The sequence below is a fragment of the Eretmochelys imbricata genome, chromosome 1 (genome assembly GCF_965152235.1).
Source record: "Eretmochelys imbricata isolate rEreImb1 chromosome 1, rEreImb1.hap1, whole genome shotgun sequence".
Classification (NCBI taxonomy): Eukaryota; Metazoa; Chordata; order Testudines; family Cheloniidae; genus Eretmochelys; species Eretmochelys imbricata.
In genome coordinates, this window is record NC_135572.1 from 313,689,725 (window position 1) to 313,710,319 (window position 20,595).

At 37.9% G+C, this 20,595-nt stretch overlaps 1 protein-coding gene across 1 annotated transcript in view; it reads left to right on the forward strand.

The window, feature by feature from the left end:
* Positions 1 to 20,595, forward strand: part of CFTR (CF transmembrane conductance regulator) — a 147,342-nt gene that overhangs the window by 79,198 nt on the left and 47,549 nt on the right. The window contains exons 14-21 of the mRNA XM_077841557.1: positions 836 to 1,565; positions 3,173 to 3,301; positions 6,528 to 6,565; positions 8,039 to 8,304; positions 10,532 to 10,611; positions 13,398 to 13,548; positions 15,606 to 15,833; positions 19,967 to 20,067. Of these exons, the coding sequence (XP_077697683.1) occupies positions 836 to 1,565; positions 3,173 to 3,301; positions 6,528 to 6,565; positions 8,039 to 8,304; positions 10,532 to 10,611; positions 13,398 to 13,548; positions 15,606 to 15,833; positions 19,967 to 20,067 (1,723 nt within the window). The remainder of the gene's footprint in view (positions 1 to 835; positions 1,566 to 3,172; positions 3,302 to 6,527; positions 6,566 to 8,038; positions 8,305 to 10,531; positions 10,612 to 13,397; positions 13,549 to 15,605; positions 15,834 to 19,966; positions 20,068 to 20,595) is intronic.

The window sequence follows — 20,595 nt, forward strand, 5'->3', positions numbered from 1 at the left end:
TTGGCACAGAATTTGTATTAATATGCCCAAAATATAGAAGTGGTCAAAATGATACATAATTTTTAGGAATGATTTTGGATGCTGTATCCAAAGCCATGTGACAATACATTACCTTTTGGATAGCAGGCATCTTATACTCATTAAAGCTGCCCATACAGTAATTGGACATATTGTAACTCCTATTGCTTATTCATCCCCAGATACAGTTATATATATTCTCTCTCTCTCTCTCAAATTACACATACAATATTATAGTGAGTGTGTGCATGCATGACAAGTGCTTGTAGCATATTATCTTAAATAGTTTAAAATAGTTTAAATAATTATCAACTGTTTCTTGGGTGTTGGTGTTCATAGAAAATAGTATTTTGTCCTTTTTTGTGTAAACCCAAACAGGCTGGTCACCCAAAAGGACCCACTGACCAACTGGACAGGAGAGATTGACAGCAGACTGGGCAAGCACATATGTACCTAGGGGACCCCCCTCATAGGTCGATTATACAATAATTCCCTGCTCTCCATGAAGTTTCCCAGTCACATCTGTGTGGTGTATGAAAGTTTTGAATGGCTGAGAGTGGGGAACTTACAAGCAGCTCAGCTGCGCCACCATTACATTGAGCCTAACTAGAGGCCAGTGTCCATTCTTCTGCTCACCCCCCTTGGCACCACAGATGAACACTAATTGTGTGTTCCACCCATTTCTCTGCCATAAAGAAGCAAATGGAGTAAGAATGGAAGTGATGAAAGTAATATGAAAGCATGGAGAGAAAATATTGAATGATTGCCCTGGTTTTAAAATGCGTATAATTCTTGTTTTTTTGGGTTTTTTTTGTAGCTGTGTTTGCAAGTTGATGGCAAATAAAACTAGAATCCTGGTGACTTCAAAACTTGAACATTTAAGGACAGCAGACAAAATATTAATTTTACATGAAGGGACCAGCTATTTCTATGGAACATTTTCTGAACTTCAGGATCAGCGCCCTGACTTCAGCTCAAAGCTGATGGGATTTGATTCTTTTGATCAGTTCAGTCCAGAGAGAAGAAACTCAATTCTGAATGAAGCTCTCCGACGGTTTTCCATTGATGGAGATGGAGTGGGTTCCCGAAATGAATCCAAGAAACAGTCTTTTAAACAAACTACCGATTTCAATGAAAAAAGAAAGAACTCCATCATTATTAATCCACTTAATATTAGCAGAAAGTTTTCATTAATACAGAAAGCCCCAGGACAGGCCAATGGGATAGAAGGTTATAGTGAGCCACCAGAAAGAAGGCTGTCTCTGGTGCCCGATTCTGAACAGGGGGACGTCATTCTGCCTCGGAGCAATTTACTAACCACAGGGCCCATGTTCCAAGGACAGAGGAGGCAGTCTGTGCTGAACTTGATGACCCGCACCTCAATTAACCAGGGACAGAGCTTTTACAAAAAGGGAAGCATATCTGTACGTAATATGTCAATGGTCCCCCCGTCTAACCTGTCTCTCAAGAGAGACATCTATGCTAGGCATTTGTCTAAAGACGGTGTCTTGGAAATAAGTGATGAGATTAATGAAGAAGATTTGAAGGTAGGTGCTGATTTGTATTGCCCTTCTTCTTAGATGAAATACTTTGCTGATAGCACTGAGCACTACAGTCCTTCTATGTTTTCCACCTTCCTTGTAATGCATTATGTGGTACTGCTCTGTAGAGTGTCCTTTATTTTTCTATCTCAAATACCAGTTTGAAATTTAGTTAAAGAATTTATACATAATCTGAAAAAATGATTCTAGGAGGACTCTTTTGTTGCAATATCACTGCATCAGACCCTCAAGCACAGCTCCTGTCTACTTTATAACAAGTCATGTACAATTTTTGAAATCCATCTATTCCCTTACAGTTACTGCCTTTTTAGATTAATTATGTGGAAATGAAATTTGAAATCAAGTTTGAAACTAAAGTTTGTGTGATTTTTAATCTAAGAATCAAGAGTAGACATTTGAAATATTAATTCATGGAATAAATTAAACCAATTGGAATAGTTACACACACTGAATGTAGATATTCAATATTGCAGCTGATTAGGCTACAAGTTTATAGTATTTGATTTATAAAAAAAGCACTGAATTAATTTTACATGGTGATGCAGTCACTGGAGAGAAGATTATGCTGGATTAGTTATAGTATAATGGAGTTTCTGGTAATAACTTTGTAGTTAAAACACAGATGAGATTTGCACTTAAAACAGGTCTAAAATCTCTCTATTTCACTTTTTAATGAATGAATTTCATTTCCAAGTTTGGCAAAGTTGCTCTTTGGAGTACAACTGAAGTTTTCTAGGTCACTTTCTGAATGAAAATTTTGTACTTTTATTATTATTAATTATTATTATTATTATTATTGTTACCGTAGTGCCTAGGAGCCCTACTCACGGACCAGGACCCTATCATGCTATGTGCTGTATACAATGAAGAAATGCTTAAAGCTCGTTATTATTTAAAAATTAGCATTTCTCACCTTTTCATTTGCCTGAGTGATCTTAGCAGAACAGAGATTCCTCAGAGTTTCTTTGAAAGCTCATGTGTAGGTAATGTTTGAAGAAATTAAGACATAATTGAGCTATGTTTTTAGCAATAGTGTGTTGATCTGAAGATTGTTATTATCAGGCTGTGTCAACAGCTCAAGTGATTTTTAAGTGGTGTCTTTATGCAAGAGGTAACAACAATTATCTTGCGCTGTATGAATAACTGATTTTTGGTTTGGTGACCAAACTAAAAAAAAAAATTAAATTGTTTCAGGTCAAACAAAATGTTTTGTTTCTTTTGATTTTTTTTTACCTTTAAAAAATCAATATGGATGTAAAATTCTAAATGGATTTCAAATGGGAAAGTCAAAATGAAAAGTTTAGACTTTTCTTTATTTTTTCTTTTTCCTTTTCAACTGAAACAATTCAGCAAATTCTGTATGAATTTGTGAAATGTTTTGGTCAACCTGAATATTCATTTTTCAGCAAAAGGGTTCACCTAAAAAATGTCACTCCTCCCTACAGTCATCATTCCTCCTCTCTGGCCAAACTGAATCCTGCAATTCTGTCACTTAAAATGAATCAGTGCAGGAGGGATTGTAGTCACATATCAATAGTTCTTATGCCTAGAGGTGGTCATTCTAACCATGTTCTTATCAATTATCTTGGCAGGAATGTTTTATTGATGATGCAGCAAGCATGAGTGTTGTTACTACCTGGAATACATATTACAGATACATTACCACCCACAAAAGCTTGACTTTTGTGCTAATTTTGTGTGTAGTAATCTTTTTAATTGAGGTAAGACTATTCTGCTCTTAATATCATGTTATGTTTGTTCAAACTGTGCATTCTTTTGTTTCAAATATAAAAGTATTTAGTGTCAACATTTTTGCATATGCATTTTTGTTGGCTGCTGACTTAATTGCTGATGAGTGGTGTTGGGATATTACTTTTTTGGTTTACTGTTGTTTCTCAAAGACAATGAGTTAGTGCAAGGCTGTACAAGAGTCCATAACCCCAAGAGCTAGATTCACACAAGGAATCTGGAACTCAAGTCCACCATTTAGGCACAACCGAGATCCTCCAACCGCTGCTTAGCTGCAGCCTCTCTGTAGGTGGCTACATTTCCACCATTACATTTCCCTAGGCACCTAAGTTTCTACTAGTGAGCATGTGCACAGATTCCTTAATCTAGGCACCCAAGTGCCTAGCTCATGTGTAAGCCCCAGACAGATCCTCATACTAGGTTTTCACCTGTCTATTGACCCTTTGGATCCAATCTGGTGGGCATGCTCAGAGCATTCCTAAAACCAAACAGGTAGAGGAGGAGATGTGGGTGTCTTCCTTATAACCTGCAGCTCAGTGGTTTCTGCACTCACCTGCAACATGGGAGACCCAGGTTTATCTGCCTGATGTGGAGCTGGGATTTGAACTTGGGTCTCCCACCTCCCAGGAGAGTGTCCTAACCACTCAGTCTCTCTCTGAACCATTAAAAGTCAGGGCCCAGATTATTTCTGGTTTTACTTTTCCTACACTTGCTAATTTACTAAGGCCCAGCTTCTCTGAGGTCTTCAGGCATGTAACTCTCATTGATTTCATTGGGAATTAGGCACCCAAATACTTTCGAGAATCTGGGCCAAAGCCAGTTTGCCTTTATGCAAGGGTTTGCAGCCTCAAAACAGAAAGAGAGGCCCCAGCCAGAGTGCGCACAGGGGCTTTGGCATGGTAGTTTGTCACTGAGTGGAGTATGCTGCTCAGTTAATTGTTAGAAACCTAAAGAACACCTATTAGGTCATTTAAAAAAATTAAAAACCTTTATCTAACTGGAAGACAAAACCTATGACATACTAATATCCACTCAGTAAAATCCCTGTTTAACTACAGAGGTCAAACACCAGTGAACAGATTAACAGGGTGGGGAATACTTATTCAATTATTGCACAGAATGTATTTAGTCCCCGGTGGATATGTGCAGCATGACAAAATTTCCAACCCGAGTGAGAGTTACATACTCAGCAACACAGTGTTCCCTCTAATGGCTACCGCACGTACAGAGATTTATGATGGGCATGACCGTTTAGCAGTAGAGACTTTACACTTCTAAACTGAGAGAGTAGAGTCAAGTAAAAAGCTGAGAAAGGAGCCCTATGCTGCAGCTTACACTATAGATCAGTTGTGGGCAACCTGCGGCCCGCGGGCCGCATGTGGCCCATCAGGGTAATCTGCTGGCGGGCCATGAGACAGTTTGTTTACATTGACCATACACAGGCACGGCTGCCCACAGCTCCCAGTGGCCGTGGTGTGCTGTTCCTGGCCAATGGGAGCTGTGGGAAGCAGCGGCCAGCATGTCCCTGCAGCCCACACCACTTCCCACAGCTCCCATTGGCTGCAGGGAGCTGCAGGTGGCTGAGCCTGCAGACGGTCAACATAAACAAACTGTCTCGCGGCCGGCCAGCAGATTACCCAGAAGGGGCCGCATGCGTCCCGCAGGCTGTAGGTTGCCCAGCACTGCTACAGATGCTACCTTAAACCTAGAAGAATGAGCTATTCTAGATCTAGAGGTGCCAGATTCATGACCCAACCAGGGCATTATTACAAGGAAAATGTACAAGAACTTACCTTTTGGCCAAGTGTTGTATGTGTGCACATTTTCAAGAAGCTCATGGTTCTTAATGCCCAACTACAGAATCTAGAAGCCAGAGTTGCTGAACTGGTAGAGCAGAGGAAGAAGTGGATACTCACAGAAACAGCATGTAAGGATTCTGTAAAGCAGGCCCACCTCAGAATTGGCTTTCTGCATCCCTCAGATGAGAACGCTGGTCCTGTAGTGGGAGGCAGCCAAGGTGGAGATGGGATTATGGCTGTGAGACACAGGAGGATGGGGGGAGATATTGATTACTAGATTATTATGACAGCTCTTCAGTAATTTATCTAGCTGGTGCAAAAATGGCAGATCTCATGAGACATCTAAAACAAATTTCTGATAAGTATTGGGGTATAATCTGTCATAAGGCATATCTTGATAGCAGTGATGGGGGAGATATGAGAGAGATGACCTAGGATCTACATTTAAATTACTAGGAATAAGGTTTAAGTATAAGATCTATCCAGTAGATTTTCTGAAATGCTTCCAGTATCATCAGATTAACTCAACAGGAGGCTCCCCTAGGTCTCAGTGGATAGATAAGAATTCAGTGTAGAGAGGAGGCTCTATATTTATTAGACACTGAGGGCTGTCATTGGGGGGCAAGGAGAGCCTATACAGAAGGGATGAGTTCCACTTTAAACAAAGTGGAACTTTATTGCTGGCACAGCAAATTAACGGTGTGTTGAAGTATTACTTAAAACTAGCAGCTGAGGGATAGGAGACATGCTGAGGAACACTCAGATCAGACAAAGAGATTGGTCAGAGAGAGTGACAATACTACACTAACTCTGGTAGCAAAGGATTGGACAGAAATTAAAGCTGAACTGAACTGGAGGAAAAGGCACAGACTGAGCTCAAGGGGTATATTCCTGAAAAGTAACAGTGTCAGACAAATGAGTTAAATAAAATTAGTAATGTGTTGAATTCTTTACTGTCACTTTAAGTCTTGACACATATTTCATATCTACTGGGAAGCAGTCTCACTGTTCGAGTTGTTAACAAAATGTAATAATATTTAAAACAAAAGAAATGTCCAAACATCCAGTAAGGGTCCCTTGTCACCAAGAATGCATTTCAGCAAATCGCTGTTAATCACACAGTGCCAACAAATATAAAAGGTGCTTTGGTACTTGAATGCTCATAAAGTGTATGTATAAATGTAGTTCTCCTTGGGAGGTGCACTGAAGGGTTTCCTTTGGAAGGAGGAACAGAAGTGGCAAGGTGTTTGCTTCAAGGAAGTTTGAATTTCATCCATTTATAATGTTCTCTGTACAAATAATGATGCAATAAACAATTACCATAATTGTGGAAAGAAGAAAAGGGAGTAAAAGAACATAATGTAACAGAAAAAAATAATCGTATGTTCACTGATTGCAGGTGGCTGCTTCTTTGGTTGGGGTGTGGCTTCTCAAAAAGTAAGTATTGTCTGCATTTTATTATGGGCTTGGGGATTCTCTTTCTGCTGTTGCTTTTTGTAAAAAAAACCCCAAAAACCTCTTAATATTTGTTCATGAAGATCTTTAAGGCTAGTCAAAAACATATAAGAATGGATATACTGGGTAAGACCAAAGGTCCATCTAGCCCAGTATCCTGTCTTCTGACAGTGGCCAATGCCAGGTGCCCCAGAGGAACACGTAATCATCAAGTGATCCATCCCCTGTCGCTCATTCCCACCTTTAGCAAACAGAGGCTAGGGACACCACCCCTGCCCATCCTGGCTAGTAGCCATTGATGGACCTATCATCCGTGAATTTATCTAGTTCTTTTTTGAACACTGTTATAATCTTGGCCTTCACAACATCCTCTGGCAAAGAGTTCCGCAGGTTGACTATGCATTGTGTGAAGAAATACTTCCTTTTGTTTGTTTTAAACCTTCTGCCTATTAATTTCATTTGGTGACCCCTAATTCTTGTGTTATGAGAAGGTGTTAATAACACTTCCTTATTTATTTTTCTCCACACCAGTCATGATTTTATAGACCTCTATCATATCCCACTGTAGTCGTCTCTTTTCCAAGCTTAAAAGTCCCAGTCTCATTAATCGCTTCTCATATGGCAGCCATTCCATACCCCTAATAATTTTTGTTGCCCTTTTCTGAACCTTTTCCAATTCCAGTATATCTTTTTTGAGATGGGGTGACCACATCTGTATGCAGTATCCAAGATGTGGGCATACCATGGATTTATATAGAGGCAATATGATATTTACTGTCTTATTATCTATCCCTTTCCTAATAATTCCCAACATTCTGTTTAATAAGGTTACTCTTATACTAATTCACTGAAGTGCTTTTGGCCTTACCCAATGTGGTTATGATACAGATAAAGCATTTTGTTTGTTTAGTAATTTAGTTTGGCTTAATTCTCAATTAAAAGATTTTCTTTTTTAGAAAAGGATGAATTTCCTACTAATTGGGTAGGTTAGTTTTTATTAAATAACTCCTAATAAGGTACCTTGTTCAGAAGATATTACCAATATAATCCATTTTTCATAATAATATAGAGGGGAAATCAAAGAGGACTCCTAAGCATATATTAATGGCCTAGTTCCTGTGTATTTCCTTATCAAATCATCTACAGTGTATGTGTATGAAACAGATTTTAGAAGATACCGTAGATTTTGATAAGCACTCATGTATCTGAGAAGTGATAAATAAGGTATTTAGCACATTGATAGCTGAACACAGGGATGAGAATTTAGGCTTAATAGAATATGGAGTGACCAATTAGTTGTGTTTTGTACATGGAGGTTGATGTTCAAGAAAGAAAAATCACCCATATGGATTTAGGACAAATGGAGCTTGTAGATACTACTTGTGTAATAATTATAGTAACAGGAATGAAGATGCTTTTTGAACTTACTGTATTTTTTTAAATTGCATTTCATAGATATGCTGCAAGTGTGGCAAATGCAACAGAGGCAAAAAATGCCAGCTCTGATGTGTCCAACAGTGCTGGAGTGATTGTCACCGACACTAGCAGCTACTATGTCTTCTATATTTACGTGGGAGTGGCAGATACCCTGTTTGCCTTGGGAATCTTCAGAGGTTTACCCCTGGTGCATACTCTTATAACAGTTTCTAAAACTCTTCATCAGAAGATGCTGCACGCAGTTCTTCAGGCACCGATGTCAGTCGTCAACTCTTTGAAAGCAGGTAGTCAAGTTAGAAACTGACTGACTTAATTATTTATGCCTCTGATTTTAATTAAAGAGTGCTTCATTCTGTTTAAAGGAAACCATTGTTTTCTTTACCACCTCAGTTCAATTTTAAATGTTTGCTACATCAAAAGTAATGTATGAATCTTGTAGAACATCTTGACTGCATTTTAAGTACCACACATTTTAGATGTCTGCATTGGTTTTGAAATATCTCCTTCAGGTTTTATAAAAGTTGTCATAAATATAAAGGGAAGGGTAAACACCTTGCAAATCCCTCTAGTTGCTCTTAGGTAAAAAACAACTTCAGGTCTGTGAAGACTTGTGAATTTCCCTGCAGGAGGTTAACTACCCTGCCTTTAGGTAGAGAAAAACTCCAGCTCACAAAAGACAATTCTCTTTTGTCTCTGCTCTGGCCCCCAAGCAGAGACAAAAAAACCAAAACAAAACCCTCTAACTGCTTTCAGCTTAAAACCTGCTTTCCAGCAGCCCAAAGGAAAAAAAATATTTCCTTTTAAAATCTGTGCTTCTGGTTGAAAAAATCTCAAATTGATCTCAAAATGATCCCATCGCTGTGCCACCATGTCAAGGTCCCTTCCCCACTCTGAAGTCTAGGGTACAGATGTGGGGACCTGCATGAAAACCCCCTAAGCTTATTTTTACCAGCTTAGGTTAAACTTCCTCAAGGTACAAACTATTTTACCTTTTGTCCTTGGACTTTATTGCTGCCACCACCAAGCGTCTAACAAATATATAACAGGGAAAGAGCCCGTTTGGAAATGTCTTTCCCCCCAAAATCCTCCCCAAACTCTACACCCCCTTTCCTGGGGAAGGCTTGATAGAAATCCTCACCAATTTGCATAGGTGAACACAGACCCAAAAGCTTGGATCTTAAGAACAATGAAAAAGCAATCAGGTTCTTAAAAGAAGAATTTTAATTGAAGAAAAAAAGTAAAAGAATCACCTCTGTAAAATCAGGATGGTAAATACCTTACAGGGTAATCAGATTCAAAACACAGAGAATCCCTCTAGGCAAAACCTTAAGTTACAAAAAGACACAAAAACAGGAATCTACATTCCATTCAGCACAGCTTATTTTCGCAGCCATTTAAACAAAACAGAATCTAACACATATCTAGCTAGATTACTTATTAAGTTCTAAGACTCCATTCCTTTTCTGTTCCCGGCAAAAGCATCACACAGACAGAGAGAGCCTTTGTTTCTCCCCACCCCCCAGCTTTGAAAATACCTTGTCTCCTCATTGGTCATTTTGGTCAGGTGCCAGCGAGGTTATCCTAGCTTCTTATCCCTTTACAGGTGAAAGGCTTTTTCCTCTGGCCAGGAGGGATTTTAAAGGTGTTTACCCTTCCCTTTATATTTATGACAACAGTGTAAAAAAACCATAAAAACAGACAAGAGCTGAGTTCACTTTGGATAAAACTATTGTATAAGATACACAGTCAGCTCTGCAATAAGTAACTGAAGGTCAGATTCAGATACCCTTACTCCAGGTAATCCCACTGAAGTGGATGGAATAAGGTGCTACTCAGCATGAGTAAGGGTATCAAAATCTGTCCCTAAAGTTGCTGGAGATTTTGTTACATAACTAATGCAGTAAGTGCCACTGTCATCTGTGTATAAAATTCCTGTCCTATCCTCATTTACTGGACTATACTTAAAAGTAGATAGCAGGAGACACTAGTGAATAGAAATGGACCAAAATGAGTCTCCATTTCATATAACTCCTTCTTATTACTAATTCTCTCTTAACATCATTTTGCACATTAAGTCTGCTTGGAAGTCAGGAAGCTGATATTTGGAAATTAAATACCATGCTAATGCACAGACTATCCATATCTATTTCAAAATCTATTGCATGAGTGGTACAGCCTGTCTGCGTTTGTCTCTCTTCCCCTATCCCATCTAAGCATGCATCTTCTATTGCACTAACCTATTCTGCATTTTCCTGGGACCTCACTAACTAAAATAAAAGCTGTAGGGCTAAATTCAGCCCTGTTGTAAGCAGATGTAACTCCATTAACAATAAGGGAATAGCACTTATGCCAAGGCTGAGTTTAGCGCAAAAACTTTAAAAACATCTCTCAGTTAACATTTCCATGTGCAGAAAACCTATAGTTTTAGTTAAAACTGACATCTGTAGAACATATTCATGTAACAACGAGTCCTTTGCCTGTTGCTTTATTTCTGTTTTTTTCCATCTGTAGGTGGAATACTTAACAGATTCTCTAAAGATACAGCCATACTGGATGACGTACTGCCACTTACAATATTTGACTTCATTCAGGTTTGTAAAATCAGAGTTCTAGATATATTTGTTTATTTAGTCTTCCCCTGCAGTCACACAGCATGGATAACATATCATATTAAATAAAAAGAGCTAAGCAAAAAATTAGAACGCAACATTTAGCTTGTTAGATTCCCCCCCTTCTATTTAGCTGTAGGCCATGATCTTAGCAGGATTCAGGAAACAATTGGACATTTAGATGGATGAATATCTGCAGAGTTACGGTAGTAAATACTTTTTAAAAAGGTTTTGGAAAGGATATAAATTCCTCATGCTTCAAGCCAGCTGCTAATTACTGTGGGTTTGGTGGAAACATTGCCTGTGGCGAGGTTGTTCCATAACCTGCATACTACAAGGCTACTTCCTCTGAAGCAACTGGTACTAGCAACTGTCAGAGACAGGATACTGGACCAATAGACCATGGGGCAGATCCAGTGTGGCAAGTCTTATGTTCAGGAAGAATATATGAAACTTCTGGAATTATAGTATTTTGTCAAGAGGCAACACTGTATTAAAAACTATATTGAAATGAGAGAAACATGCAGCCGGATTTTGATGTAGCCCAGGAGTTGTGTATTACAACTTAGGAGACTTGACTTTAGAAGCCATCTAAGGGTCCATGCTCAGGCCATTGAAGCTGTGATGTATAATGGTGAGGCTTTGATTTTGATAAGGAGACCAGTTTACTGTCTTAAATGTTCTGGTTAATTTAATTCATGTACCTAGTACAGCTGGTTGGGAAATTTCCATCGGAATGATTTTCCAGTGGAAAATGCCCTTTTCACGAAAAAATCAGCAGTTTTCCATGGGAAAGTTTTAATTCTGAAAAAAAAAAAAAATCAATATTCTGTAGGCAGAAAATGAAATTGACAACAGCTTTCCAGGCAGGCAGCCAGCAAGAAGAAAAATTCCATTTCTCCTGAAATGGAATTTCTCAGAATTTCTGTCCCATAAAAATGTGGTTTTTACTTTTGATCCCATATTGAGATACAAACTTTCTTGAAACCTTGAAGTTTTCCAGGGGACAGAAATTCAGTTTTCTGAGTTTAAATTATAGGTTAAAGGGAGATTAAATTACAGTCTGTGAAGGGGAAACCCTGCTTATATTCTATACAAGAAATACCTATTTAGAAGGGAAAAGAAGCACCTACACAGAGCACTCAAAGGAGGTTCTCATAATTAAAGAGTCAGTTATGAAATGTAACTTGTATCTCCTGCTGAAGCAGTCAGTCCAAGATCCCATTTCAAACCAGATAAGCAGTATTTAGGATTTCAAATAGCCAACCTCTCTACATTTGTATAACATAGTAGGGATTAGGCTTTAGTATAATGTTATTCATTATAGTGACTTCACAAAACTACTTGAAAACATGTACATTTTTAAAATTATACTTTTAGATCTGCACTATTAAAAATTGAACTTTTTATGAAAATACAAGGGCGCTTATGGAGCTATGTGTGATATGGTTCGCTGTGGAAGTTCCACTTAGATATACAACTCCATTTTATACATTAGGATGTTTCAGGCAGGAAGCACCCATGTTCAGACTAAGAGGGTGCTCCTCTCTCAGAGGCCGCAAACGAGATATCCTGAGCAGAGTTGTGATTTCACACTGTTTGTTCTTGGACATTACTTTTCTCATTGTATACTTAAATGTCCCGTTTTAGTTTTCTTCTCTGTTTTCCATTTTCCATTAACATTTTGCTTCAGTGACTATGATCCATGAAGCCATTTCCTCTACAGACTGTGGCCCAGATCCTGAAAAGTAACTCCCAGTGGGAGTTAGGCAGCTAAATACCTTTGAGGATCTAGGCTTGTCTCACTTTTCTACTTCTATTGCTCATGCAGGCAAGATCAGATACAAAAATGGCACAGCAACAGTAAGGACAGTGTAGCACAGATTGATAACCTCTGCAGAATTCGAGAGAATGATAGGAACCTGTGTTAAAGCAGGGCCATCACGGGACTGTATGATTCCATGTGGAGTCTTTGATTTGGGAGTTATATAATTTGTCTGAATTTCAGATGAATGGTTCATTCTCCTCTTAAGATTAGAATGGTTGTTACATTCTGCATTATGAAATAACGAGCAAACACAACTCTTGCATTATCACAAAGCAGTGCAACACAGCCTGCAAAATTATAACCCATGCTTCATCAGCCCAAAGATTCACCTCTTAAAACAAATGTAAAATACAGTGAAGTATCTCATTATTTACCATTGCAGCTGCTACAATAGGTGTTTGTCCATAATCCTTGGTGCTCCTATTCAATTGCTTAGATTCCAGATGAGGATTTTTTTAAATTAATACTTAAAAAAAAAAAGTGAAAGATAGGAAATTTTTCCCGAGAAAAATTTATGTTAATATAGTGTTTGTGAAAGACACCAGACTGAGATAATCGGAAACTGAAGTCCTCTCGTACAGTCACAGACATCAAGAGCAGCAATTGTGCAAATTTCTTTCCAGCGTGAAAGTTAATTCAGTGTCCAGGGCTATTCAACCGTCACTTTCTGCTGAGATTGCCAGTTGTCAGACTACGATTTCAAAACTGAACAGTTTTCAGTCACTTACTGACTGGGCCTGGATTCAACCAGTGATTTAGAGGTGAAAGTTATCACCTTTTTTGCAAAGCAGTTCTTGCTGTATCTAGAGGCCACTGATTTACTTGATTGAAGTAATGAAGTTGAATAGTACATAGGCCTCAAGGGGTGATTCATCACCAATCTCTAACCTGTAAAATCAAAATGTACTGTATCAATACTATTTTTTCTTTCCTCCTACAGTTAATACTGATTGTGACTGGCGCCATAATAGTAGTCTCAATTTTACTGCCCTACATATTCCTGGCATCAGTGCCTGTGATAGGAGCCTTTATTATGTTAAGGACATATTTTCTCCGCACTTCTCAGCAGCTGAAACAACTGGAATCTGAAGGTATGTGTGATGCTTCTCTGGGTACCCACTGCTGTGAGTCACCTTGTTGCCTCCAGAGCGAGAGAAACTTGCCTGCGATAGCTGAGCGATAGCTCCCCATCACAGCCAGCTTGTCATCCCTTCACGTATTCTCATCTGGGTTACACCAGCCTTGCATTTGTTCTGTAGGTAGTTAACAGATGCACCCCAGCTCCTGAGACCCTTCCAAGTATCCCCCTGTCACTGGTTACTCACAGAAATACCAGGTGTGCTGTCCTCAAAGGAACAGAACACACCAGCTTGTTAGATTCAACTCAGGGGCAATACTTTGATTTACAACATAGCACTTCAATATATTTATAGTTAAAACAAGAGTAAGTTTATTATTAAATAACAGAGATTCAAAGTGTTAGAAAGACAAGGTATTGGAAACAATTGGTTACATATCAAATAAAACCATAACACACAATCTAAACCTTAGACTAAACTAAAATTATTTCCTTGTCTTGATCATTCTAGCTTATCCCAAAGTCAGCATTTTTCAGCAAGGATTGTTGAGATCTCTTTTTCCCCCAAGACACAAGCCGTTCTCACAGCTTGTGCCCTCAGTAAAACCATACAGGACTGTCTGCCTTGCCTCCTAGAAATACCCACAAAGTTCATTGTCCTTACTCAAGATAACCCGCTGTGGCTTGTTTTTCCCCCCTGTGTGCCCCTCGCCTGTTGATTTCACATCTCTTCATTAATTTTTGACTTTGTGTGTAAATGGAACATATATTGTATTAGGTTACATCAGAGACAGGGAGGGAGAAGCATTTCTTGTGTTAGAGAAAACTTGTTTCTTCATCTCTGTTGGTGACACAGACTTTAAGGACACACACTTCTGGTACAGACATTTAACTCCTTAAATATCATCCATACAAACATGTTGCAACGATGATGAGGATGACATAAGCTTTTATTAGAGACCTTACATGACACTCTTTGGTGAACTAAAATGTTCATACCAGACTCAGGAGACACCTGTAATCTCCTTGCACTCCCTGTGTACCCCTTTGCCAGCTGGCATTAAGAGGTTCTGGGGTCACAGTAGAAGCAGCCACATTTGTAGACACCAAAACCCACAACAAATAAATGGAGAAGCAATTTACCCTTTCACCTTTTCTTTGCCTTCTCTGGTGCAAGATTCCATTGTCTGCAGGAGCAGAACATTCATCTCCCCTGATAGCTTATGCTATTACTCAGCCAGCAAATAAGGAGTTCCCTCCTGCCAAAGACTAATGAAGAAAATAGATTTAAAGTTGGGCATCACTAGTGCAGCTGAAAATAAATAATGACCTGAAATACCATTTTAATAAGATTAAATGTACTTGAAAATTTGAGATCAGGCTTCATTGGTGCTCAGCACCTCTCAGGGATAGGTCCTTTATGCAGAAACATATTTAGAACATGTAATGACAATGCTATTTTAGAATTTTAGAAGCATTGCTGGATCATTTATTCAGACAATGTTGTGGCTTCAGGACAGACCTTCAGCTCCTTAGCATCTCAGTCATGAATGTCAGATATTGATGATTACCTTTGCTTTTGGTTAGGGACAGGCCTGAATTGTGAAGTTCAGAGGGATCATTACTACTTTTGATGTGTTGCAAAACTTCTATTACAGGTTTGTCGTACTCTGCAATTCAGAGAGATGAGGCATTCTCTATTTGTTAAAAACCTTGCCTTGCTTAGTTTGCGGAATATTAAGAAATTCATTTTTGTTGGTTTTCCTCCATGTGACATCTCACTATAGCAGGGATTTCTACAAGTAATTATACTGGCTGCAAAAAAATTAAATGTTCACTCATAGATTATACATTGAATGGAATTTCATCACATTTATAGGACCACGAGTACCATATATCCTGTTCTATGAGTATGTTGATGGTATTTGTGAAAGAAAAATAAGATACGTATAATTTAAACAAATGAAGATAGTTATATTATTGAGTGGGGTTGGGCTTTTAGGTCATTTCTATTCTGAAAGGTACTGAAGGATGAATGTTTACAGTGTTTTTAATCTAAATACTTTACAGCCCGGAGTCCAATTTTCACACATCTTGTTACAAGCTTAAAAGGACTATGGACACTAAGAGCTTTTGGGCGACAGCCATATTTTGAAACCTTATTTCACAAAGCGCTGAACTTACACACAGTGAACTGGTTCCTGTACCTGTCCACACTGCGCTGGTTCCAGATGAGAATAGAACTTATTTTTGTCCTCTTCTTCATTGCTGTGGCATTCATCTCTATTGCGACTTCAGGTACAGTAACTTTACTGAGAGATTAAAATGAAAGCTTTGCTTCTGTTTAAGGGGCCAGATTTAGAAATTATTGCAGGATTGTAGTATAGGCTGAAAACAAAGCATTAAAATAGCAAATTTATTGTTATTCTATCAAAATATTGTGAGTTATCAGTTAAAATAGAAATGAGGTAATTATTATTATCTAAAATCTGATGTTTTACAGAATTGGCTGAAAGGGTTAATTTGAAAGTAATATCCAGTGAAGAAAAAACTTGTTAAAGTGAACCAAAAATTTCCTACTCAGTACTGTAACTATTAAAAAAATTCTCTTATGTTAATGCAACTGTGCACCCCCATACCAATAAATGTACACTTACATGGTGCTCTTAATCTGTAGAGCTCATAGCTCTTAGCATAACTAGATTAACATTACTGTTCCCATATGAGAAACAGAAAGATTCAGTGAACTGGATCAGGTCACCCAGCAAGTCAGAAACAGAACCCATGTTTCCTGACTGCCTGCCTAGCGCTCAAACTACTGAGAGTACAGGTTAGCACCTGCCACCCAGAATCCCTGAAATGCTCACAACTAATTATAAAACTATGTATATTATATGCTCTCACCATCTCACTCATTGCTGAAATGCTGCCACTGTTGGATAGAAGTTGGCGGCCTTTGACCAGCATAGCATCTGTACAGTTTAAGATGGAAGGTGAACATCTAAATGAAGCCATAGAGAAAATGTTAGTTAAATATAATGCATTTCTTCAGAAACAGAATGTCCCAAAGCCTGTCTGCTTTGGTTTCTCTTTGCATGTTAAAATTATTGAGCCCTGTGCAAAACACAGCAGTTTTACTGAGTTTTAATATATGTTATTGTTATATGTATATTTCAGTTCTTGTTCATGTGCATTTGTCCCCCTCTCCCAAATTTTACATTGAACTTTGAATTCAAGTCAGTAAAATCAAAGCAGATTGCACACAAAAGCATGAGTTTTACCTGATTTTAGGGAGAAAACCACAACCCCCCCCCAAACTATTGCATTGCACAGCTCTAATACTAGTGAATCAGCAACAGAGCTTTCAGACAAAAGATGTGCTTAGAATGCTAATGCATCCTTTGCCACATTAGATTTCAGGACTTTAGTATGGGAGCCACATTTGTGCATGGATTGGAGAGAAGGGATAGACCCTTCTCCAGGTTGAAACTGATTTTTTTTTTTAACAGTTAACATAAAAAAAGGACATGAAAAAAATACATGCATCTTATGGTGGCTATTTGCAGAGCCCTTCGACAGAACTATAGCCATGTATTAATTCCTAGAATTCTCCTCAGTTCTCTATTCTGCATTTTGTATTGAGAATTTTCATGAAAGATATACAGTAGTTTAAAAATAACATATTAAACAGAATAATCTTAAATACTGAGTATAGAAATGATTGAGTATTTAGCTGAATTTCTTATTTAGTTAATAACATCCACATTGTGCTAATTAACACATTTGTAAGAACCCATTAATTTGCAAGGCAAATGTTGCTTGATTTTTACTTGTCCAAATGCTTTCAAAATAGCATCAATAAATATTAGGAGAGGGAAAATCAACTCCGTAAGTAAGTCAGTTTCATTTATTTGAATATCATCATTTACAAAGAGGTTACCATTAAAGAGTCAAGATTTAACAGCAGCGGTTCCCACAATAGTGGTAACAGTATTAGAGATACCAGAGTTAGGGTCCTGTCTTATCGGGTACGGAATGCCACCTATGAGATGCAAAGTCAGGAGGCATTTCCTATTCTGAAAATAAGGGAAAATCCTGATATTGCAGATACCATTGTAAAGTAATTCTTGGAAGATGTTAACTTTAAAGGTGACCAAAATACCTGGACAATTTCATTGTGATGCTATACTGCAAAAAGTATTACACCTAAATTTGTTATCCATGGTATTTAGCTAAATTTTTTCTCTAGGACAACACAAAATATAAATTGTTTGATGCCTAATCCCATTCTTATTGGGATCAATGACAATACTTCCACTGACTTCAAATGACAGAAAGATAGGCCCTTGGCTACCTGTACAATTATATTTCAGTATTTGTTATATTTTAAAATTGAGAAAAACAAAATATTAAAGACAAAAAACATTAATTAAATATTCTTCCAGATATAGTGTTTTAAATTGATCCAGACTCTATCCAGAATGTGGAGTGCCAAGGTTTTGAGCTGTGTCAGACAGGAAGTCTCTCCTTTGTATATTTACTTGAAGTTCTACTGCCAAGTATTGTATATTACATGTACAGTTTTCTAGCACTGTGATTACCAGAAGCTTGACACAAACTCAGGAGAGAAGGAATTTAGAAGAGTCTTTTTTGCATTAGTGTGGCAGTGTTCTGCAAAAGTGTACTGTAGACTGTTTTCAGATAGTTTGGCACAAACTATACTTTGCACTTAACGATCTCCGTTTTCATCTAAGGAGCTCAAAGCACTTTACAATCATCAACTCCAAGACAACAAACTTCATTAAGGTGGAGTTAACTCCAGACCACCACTTTGCACCATCTATAATCATTACTGTGCAGCTAGAGTTCAGACAACACATTTGGATTTGGATGAAGTTTTACAGTTGTGTATTTGAATAATTTAATTTGCAAATTCAATAATGTTGTGCTCATTTAGCTGCATTAATACATTCAGCAAAAGCAAAGTTCAGATATTCAAATTTCATCTGCCCAGATTAATTTTTTTTCATTTTATCTGTTTTTTAATGAGAAGTTACACAAATTTATATTGTAATGCTCTATCTCCTTTTACACCTTTAAAAGGGACATTATCAGCTTAAAAAAGAAAATCACTGTCTGAAAATGTTTGCCTACTTTACTTAAAACTAATATTTCAGGGGATTAACTGAAAAGTTACAGGGAAAAATCATGAGGAAGCAATCTTCATTTTTCCCCCTTGTTTGTTTATTTTGTGTAAGCACTTTGTATATAGTCAAGTTCATATTACTCAGGAACACAAACACAATTTTAATAAATATGAAAGTTTGATTGTGCGTATAGATATAGATATGGGCAGGCAGACAGAATGGTAAGTGCAGTACCTGAAACTACTCTGAATTTGTTTTCTGAAACTGATCAGATTTTAAAAGGACCGTGTTCCTTTTTATTCTTCAGATTTATAATTACTTTGATAAAGAGAACAAGTCTATAAAAAAACGTACAGGAGATTATTTTTTGAGGCAATGGACAAACCAGAGGAAGGTAGCTGTAGTGTAACCAAAACTTTTATCCAATTTGACATTTTAAGCCCTGTATGCAATGGCATGTCAGATTCAAAACAGAACCATGGAGGGATTACAGTACTCATGACAGTCTGTGTGAATTTGCTGAGAGGCAGCTAAACCCTACTGATATTAATGACCATCAAACAACCAACCCACAAAAAGTCACAGCACCAACTTTCAGTAAATAATAAGAAAAATTCGTTCTCAATTTGGCCAACAGACGAAACCCCAATCTTCAGTTTGTGGACTAAGCAGTTTGAATTATCTTGGTGGTGGTAGCATTAAAGTGGAACTCTAGTCACAAACCTCTCCATAATTAATTCTTTTGACATCTGGATGTGACAGATGAGGCATTTTATAGATACCTAGAGTCTAGAATGAAAAACTTGAGGGCAAGTAATTAAGGTCACATAGGGCCTGAACCTGTTCCCAATTTAATTCAGTGCTAAAATTCCCCATTAACTTCCATCAAAACAAGAGCAGATCCATAAGAATATAAGAACAATCATACTGGGTCAGACCAAAGGTCCATCTAGTCCAGTATCCTGTCTTCTGACAGGATACTGGTGAGGTGCCCCAGAGCAGAATAGGTAATCATCAAGTGATCCATCCCCTGTCGCCCATTCCCAGCTTCTGTCAAACAGCAAGTCTAGTATCAATGTCAGGAGTAGAACCCAGAATCCCAACTCCCAGTCCTTTGCTTTAATTGCTAAAACATGCTTCCTCTTTGAACAGCAGCAGTAAAAAAATAAATACTTTTACTGGACATTCACATTTTAAGATATACATACCCATTTTCTCTGCTAGCCATTGGCTTTTTATTTGCATGTAATCATATTTATAAACAGTTTTCCCCCCCGCCTGCAGGTGAAGGGCAAAGCAAAGCTGCCATTATTCTAACTTTAGCCATGAATATCATGAGCACCTTACAATGGGCAGTAAACTCAAGCATAGACGTGGACAGTCTGGTAAGTATAGAAAGCAGCTTGTTTTTATTATTATTGTTTGTTATTATTATTTGTTATTATTATTACTACTTTTCAGTAAAATTGTCTTGTCTTGTTTACTGGTTTGTTTTTGAACTATGTGGCTGCACGGCAGATATACCAAAAACCTCCACTCACAGTTCTGCCAGCAACAGTCATACTTTTTCACTGCAGAGACTAATTTGTGTGGTGATTCCGAGTTCAAAGTCCACTGGAATTATATATGTTGACAACAAATAACTTCATGTGGGACTTCAAAAAACAAAGCCAGATAGATTTGAAGTAGTGAGTGGAGAATCTCAAAAAGGATTGGATTTGTTTTGCAAAGACCAGGGCTTATCCAATGCTTAATAGTCTATTTTAGGAATTTATACTGCCACCCAGCGGTGGGGCATACAAGCAACTTCCAAATAAAATTAATAGCAATTGTGAAGGCCCTAGTGAACTTCCTGGAGTGTTTGGCACTTCTTCCTTTTTGCTACATAAACTCTGCTTGGGGTATGGGTTTTG